The 6487-nt window shown below is 45.2% G+C and overlaps 1 protein-coding gene across 1 annotated transcript in view; it reads right to left on the reverse strand.

The window, feature by feature from the left end:
- The window catches only part of LOC111970919 (secretory phospholipase A2 receptor), a 20672-nt gene that overhangs the window by 8745 nt on the left and 5440 nt on the right, over positions 1–6487 (reverse strand). The window contains 10 exon segments of the mRNA XM_070445870.1: positions 5–98; positions 351–559; positions 1331–1503; positions 1609–1721; positions 3544–3588; positions 3710–3743; positions 3745–3868; positions 4077–4242; positions 4245–4273; positions 6433–6487. Of these exon segments, the coding sequence (XP_070301971.1) occupies positions 5–98; positions 351–559; positions 1331–1503; positions 1609–1721; positions 3544–3588; positions 3710–3743; positions 3745–3868; positions 4077–4242; positions 4245–4273; positions 6433–6487 (1042 nt within the window).

Here is a 6487-nt window from a genome sequence, read left to right on the forward strand (position 1 = left end):
TAGTGGTGGAAGCTGGCCAGCTGAGCTCCTAGAGCCTGGCAGAAGAAGTCAGCGTCTTCCCACGACCGCTTCATCAGGACCTTCTCGCTGTGGAACGCCTGAGGACCACAGTCAACAATGACACTCCGTCGCCTAGACTACAGCATCTCCTTATCTGCGTTGGTTTTCAATGGGGCAACCTCTATTATTTAGAGAATTAGAGTGATCATGTCATACTCTCTCAGAGTTGTGGCATAAGCATTGCTTTTCACAACAAGTTAATAACTGAGGAAGACACGAGAAATACAGGAAAAGAGATAAAGGAGAAGAGATAGAATGGAGAGGYGAGAAGAGAAGGAAAGGCAGATGACCTTGTAACAGTGGAGCAGGCCGGAGTGTGATTCCCAGCCTGGAGGACAGGGGGCGTAAGCGTCAATATGGACTGTAGGGAACAGGACCTCCTGGTAACCACTGACGCTCTGTTTACACACTGACAAGGCCTTCTGGGATTTGCAGTCCTTCACTTCCCAGTGACCCAAGGCCTGGCCGCCTGTCATAGCCACACAGCCACCTGTACTGACTAGAGAGGGGAGGAGAGAGAGAGAGGAAGAAAGAAAGAAAGAAAAAGAAAGAGAGAGACTGTGAGCTGTGAGAAACAGATCCACAACGCCAATCTAAGCATGCATTGGTTAGAGTGTTGGCACCACAGTATTTAATTAACTAAATGATGGGAATTCTACTTCAAAGTCGTGCTGCCATTTCACCATAGCAACAGCATGATTAATGATGCTCTCACACTGACTGAAGGAAGCTGAGATTGTCAAACCTAAATTACACTTCAACTCATTAATCATAGGCAGCATCCCAAACGGCACTCTATTCGGCTATTCCCTTCATAGTGCACTACTAAAGTAGAGCACTACATAGGGAATAGGGTGCCATTTGGGACTTGGCCGCGGTGTGAAGTGAAGTGAAGTGAAGGGGGGTGAATGAAGGACAGTAGACAGCCGACACATCCACCTGGGGATAAACTAACCCACAACTATGTCTGTCTGTCTGTCTTTCTGTTCTGTCTGTTCTGTCTCAGCCCTATTGTTGTCTAAGTGGAGCTGGTCTGTGTGATCGAGACAACATGCCAGCGGGGAAGAYAGGGAAGACTGTTGACAGTGGAGTGCGAATAGAGGGAACATCATAGTTCTCATAAATCCCTCGATCCACTACGACAAAACAMTAGTGTTTACCAGGGAGACTATTGTTGATTGACATAGAGTAGGTTGAAGTTTGTCTCTGTCCACTGATCCAAGGTCAGATTTGTTTCTCTGCTCAGCCCACACCACCACATCTCCCCTACCTGGCTGATGCCTGTTCCAGTTTGTATAGAGCAGGGGTAGGGTGGATCCGTTATGTCCCCCCAGCCAGCTGTACTCTCCATGGTTCCCCTGGTCCTYTAGGGCCGTCCAGTAATATACACTACCGTTGGCTCCCATCTCACTCACCAGGCTGTTCAGAAAGGCCTGCTCAAACCTGCCACGGAGAGAAATCAACAATCATTCATAACAATGTATTCTTGCCACTGTGAAAGGTGTGTAAGAAATGATTAAGATGAGAAGTCTGAGTCCGAAATCAGACCTGTTTTCCACTGTGACCAGAGGAGCCTTGCAGTGGTAACCCTTGACAGCGTCTTCATAGCTCTGCTCATGGCTCGTCACCATGTAGCAAGAGTGGCCCTRCCGCTTCCAATCCTGCCGGGAAGACATACAGATGTAGGATGTTAATTTGAGCCAGTTTGCTACGGTAGGAAAATAATCATGCACAGCAGCAGGAANCCGCTTCCAATCCTGCCGGGAAGACATACAGATGTAGGATGTTAATTTGAGCCAGTTTGCTACGGTAGGAAAATAATCATGCACAGCAGCAGGAAATGTGGATTATAATCAATAGACATTGTTTGTAGGGATTGATCCATTTTTTTGTTAAGGGAAGTAATGTCTGAAATTAAAGTGAAAATTAAAAAACTTCAGAAACCTTTTTTAACCTCAAATACACTACAAGTTTGCATTTCCTGCTGTGCGGGTACATTTGAAAGGATAAAACGAGTGATCAAATTAAGATCCTACATCTGTATCTCAGCTAGATTAAATGAATTTAAAAAGAAAAGTGCATTATATGCGTGAATGTTTCTACTGCAGACACCATGCAAGAGTGAGAACAGCCAAGACAATGCGCTGAATATCCTGGAGGAGATAGACTAGAGGTGGGAGCCAGGCTCACACATTACTCCACACAGACACCTGAAAAGAGTCTGGGCCGGTGTACAAGAATAGCAACAAGCTCAGGAGAGCCGGCCAAGCTGACTGGATTGTGTTACACTCCAAACATTCTGGCAGTATGAGCCCCATAGTTTGGAATTAGCAGTAGACGGCAGTGGCTAATACAAGCAAACACACGTGGAGGATTGGGGTTAGGGGAACGGGGCGGTGGGGGGTTAGGGCTATGACTGGGCCCATCTGTTAYGACTGGAGGGGGCTTGAGGGGGACTTTTGGGAAGTGTCTTAGGGACAGGAAGTAGCGGTGTTTTGACAAGTGTCCTACATTTCACTCCCACCTCCCCATACACACTTGATGACCAACGGCAGCCAACACTTGCCGACACGTGCGTGAGGAAGGAATGTGCACTATTTCCTCCGCGATGAAGGAGATTCTCTCTGTATGTTGTCAAATCCCTTTCCYACTGAGGCCGTTATTAATCAACACAGCTAGGGTGATTGTGTGAATTATACAACATGGCCTGAAAACAACCCAATACAGTCCCTGAAAAAAGTATTTATTCGGTGAAGTCCCTTTTTTTTTGTGTGTCTATTGATACTACTCCTCCAGGGCTATTTCCTGTTCGTTTTAGGACATGGTGAAACAATGAAACAGCCCTTATGAGTCAATCCGCTCATGTCCTCGTAAACAGAGGTCACAGCTCCACATGACAGTCAGACAATACGTCATCTAGCTGCTGAATCAGCTCGTTGTACTGAATGCAGAGCAGACTCGCCCTAACCCGGGATCTGAACCCAACCASGATCTTTCACTGTAATGGTAAAGTGTGTCTGGATACGCAGAAGGCCACTGACCACACTGATCAACGTCGGCAGTTTCCACTCCACAGAACCTCTGTCTGACAAAGGATGTGTGGAATCAACAATGCATGGTGCCATGAAATAAGTTCTTCTGGAAACAGTTGAGTTAAGATTGATAAGAGCGCTATGTTGAATTTCAATTTCACCTTCCATGGATATGGCAGCTATAGCATTCTTCCGCTTAGGGCTAGGACATATGCAGCGATGATAAGTTGTAGGGTTTCTTATCAGATACTCTGGGTGTGTGTGTGTGTTTGTGGTGTGTGTGTTGTGTGTGTGTGGTGTGTGTGTGTGTGTTGTGTGTTGGTGTGTGTGTGTGTGTGTGGTGTGTGTGTGTGGTGTGTGTGTGTGTGTGGTGTGTGTGTGTGTGTGTGTGTGTGTGTGTGTGTGTGTAGCTCCACTGGTGTGAGAGGTAGTAGTTCTGCTCTCATCACACTGCAGGGAGCTTCTCATCGCATGGTGCCAAAGCCAGTTCCCCTCCCTAGGACGAACACACCCACACACACACATTTGAGTTCCTGTTATATAGTCACCTCTCAAATAAAGACGATGAACCAACCACAGACTGTAGTCATCAGTAAAAAGGATTCAGTTGGCTGTACCTTTACATCAGTCTTGGCACAAGAGCTGACTGTTGCTATGGGTAGGATGGTGCATGTGCCAGAGAGTGAGGTCGACTGGGGAGCCGTCTGACCACTCTACAGCTGAAGACGATAGCTTCTTTATCAGGCCGATCCACACCTCTGAGCCAGACCCTGAGACTACAGTGCACACATATACGTAAATATACACACATACACAACATACTTAGTTGATTTGTCAACATTTCAAAAACAACTACCGGAAAGACAATACCCTCCCYTGATCCTTTATGATGTCCACACTATCCCAGAACATAGAACACCACCATACACCACATAAAGTAACTAACATCCATACTGGACTATAGAACCCCAGATCCAGACTCACCGTTAYCCAGCAGGCCCAGCAGCAGCTCTACCTCAGATAGAGAGTGTAGGCTGGTGAGGTTGGCCCCTACGGAGTTACAGGCAGTGGAGGAGTCCTCCCAGGTCCCTGCCTCAGCCTCTACCAGGGCTTTGTAGCAGTAACGGTTGTGGGCCAGCCAGCCCTCGGGAAACACACCGTGCGGTAGTACAGCCAGTTATCTGGGGGCGGGTGACGGAGAGGAAAAGAGACGAGAGGTAAGGGTCCAATTCAGCACAAAAACATTGGCACCTGTCATTCTAAGATTCAGGGGTAGAGAGAAAAGGTTCAAGTATTTGGTATTTTATTAGGATCCCCATTAGCTGTTGCAAAAGCAGCAGCTGCTCTTCCTGGGGTTCGACACAAAACATGAAACATAATACAGAATGACATAATACAGAACATCAATAGACAAGAACAGCTCAAAGACAGAACTACATAAAAAAATGTAAAGGCACACGTAGCCTACATATCAATGCATACACACAAACGAGTAAATCTCCCATTGCCACTCTTCCAAGTGTCGTTCATCACTCTGGAGAATTATAAATGAAAGAAAGCTGTAAATGGAAGTTRGGTCCTAGGTGGAAACATTCTCAGATGGAGGTGTACTACTTGAACTTGTCAAATAAGAAAAAACATTCRCCATTTTAAAACATTTCCAGTGTCATGTCTACTGAATCGTACACAACATGTGTTTTCTGTTCTAGCCCAGCGTGGAAGCCGAGGTCAAGAGTTCACGTTCCAGGTGGAACCCAGCTGTTGAGCTGRTAGCTGAAGCTCCTCTCCCATTCTATTCGTAGGATCATTCAAACGACATTACTCACTGGAGTGACTCATAATTTCTACTGTCACTGGAATAAATAACAAGACTTCTACTAGAACTGGAATAAATAACAAGAACACTATCAGGGAAAAACAACCGAGCTGTGCCCAAATGCTGACCTGTTACGAGAAGGTTTTTCAGTACCATTCAACAGTTCTTGTTGGAGAGAACATTGTTTTGGAACATTACAGGTGGATAATTCACCAGACGGCTCTCGAGCCAGACAGAAACAATTGAGTCATCCGTATCAACCAAAACAAACAGCCAAARGTTGCTCATGGTTATACAGTTTGACCTATTAGAAAGGGCTGTTCAGAACTGTTAACAAGTACTAGTTGGAGACTGTGTATAAGAATATGACAAATGGGATTGCTCACCAAGCCCTCTTGAGCCAGACAGAGACAGCTGACTCAAGTACCAAACACAACCAAACTCTGTGAATAAGTCCCAAATAGCACCCTATTGCCTACATAATGCTCTACTTTTGACCAGAACCCTATGAGCCCTGGTCAAAAGTAGTACACTATATAGGGAATAGGGTGCTATTTGGGACGCAYTTTAAAAATTCCCTAGGCCCTAGAGCCAGACGGACCTTTTTTATCAGTATCTACATGTAATCACTTCCTATAAATTACAATGTAAAGGGGTTACTGTGAATCTGACAGTACCTTACAGGCAGCTCGGTGACAAGTCAAATGCTGTACTTCATATAACAYTACACCTACTGTAATATAAATACGGTATCAAAGCAAGTACTGTGCAATAACACACAGTACAATACCTTAACATATACTGTATTATACTGTAAAAATAAAGTGAATGCTACTGTCATCGGAATAAATTAATGAATGGATGAATTAATGAATGGATGAATTGATGAATGGATGAATTGATGAAATTCATTAAGGGGAGGGGTTTCTATTTCACAGTATTTTACAGTAGCAAGCAGGTTGGCTGCTAAGTAAAGTGTTCACACATTACAGTATATTAATTCATATTTGGTGTTTTATATCACTTACACTTCTAGAGGCCTTGACAAAGGCTTCTAAACTGGCAGCGACTACAGTGCAAAACAGACCAACAGGACAAGGTTTAAGACTTGCTGCCACTCCAATCTGTCCCCTACTGTATCTGTCCCCTACTGTGGGGCACTATAACCACATAGGAGTTAAACTGCTACAGCATTCTCCCTTCCAGGTGCAACAAATATAGCCTATTACAAGGCACGCCTCAAAATATGTTAATTAGCCAGAAACATCAATACCATGCACCCACTAGTGGTCAACATGTTTTTGGTACCGTATTCTGTGGGTTGGAATTACAGTACCATTCGAAGTACAGCAATTCTATGCCCAGCCCACAATGTGGTGGTTGTGGTGTGTGTGTGTGTGTGTGTGTGTGTGTGTGTGTGTGTGTGTGTGTGTGTGTTGTGTGGTGTGTGTGTGTGTGTGTGTGTGTGTGTGTGTGTGTGTGTGTGTGTGTGTGTGCATTGCAATGTGTATGAGTGTGCATTACCTTGACTGGGACAGAAGCCCCATTTCTCATCCTGGTCGTATCGACTGGTGGTGGC

Source organism: Salvelinus sp. IW2-2015, linkage group LG12 (genome assembly GCF_002910315.2).
Source record: "Salvelinus sp. IW2-2015 linkage group LG12, ASM291031v2, whole genome shotgun sequence".
NCBI classification, from domain to species: Eukaryota; Metazoa; Chordata; class Actinopteri; order Salmoniformes; family Salmonidae; genus Salvelinus; species Salvelinus sp. IW2-2015.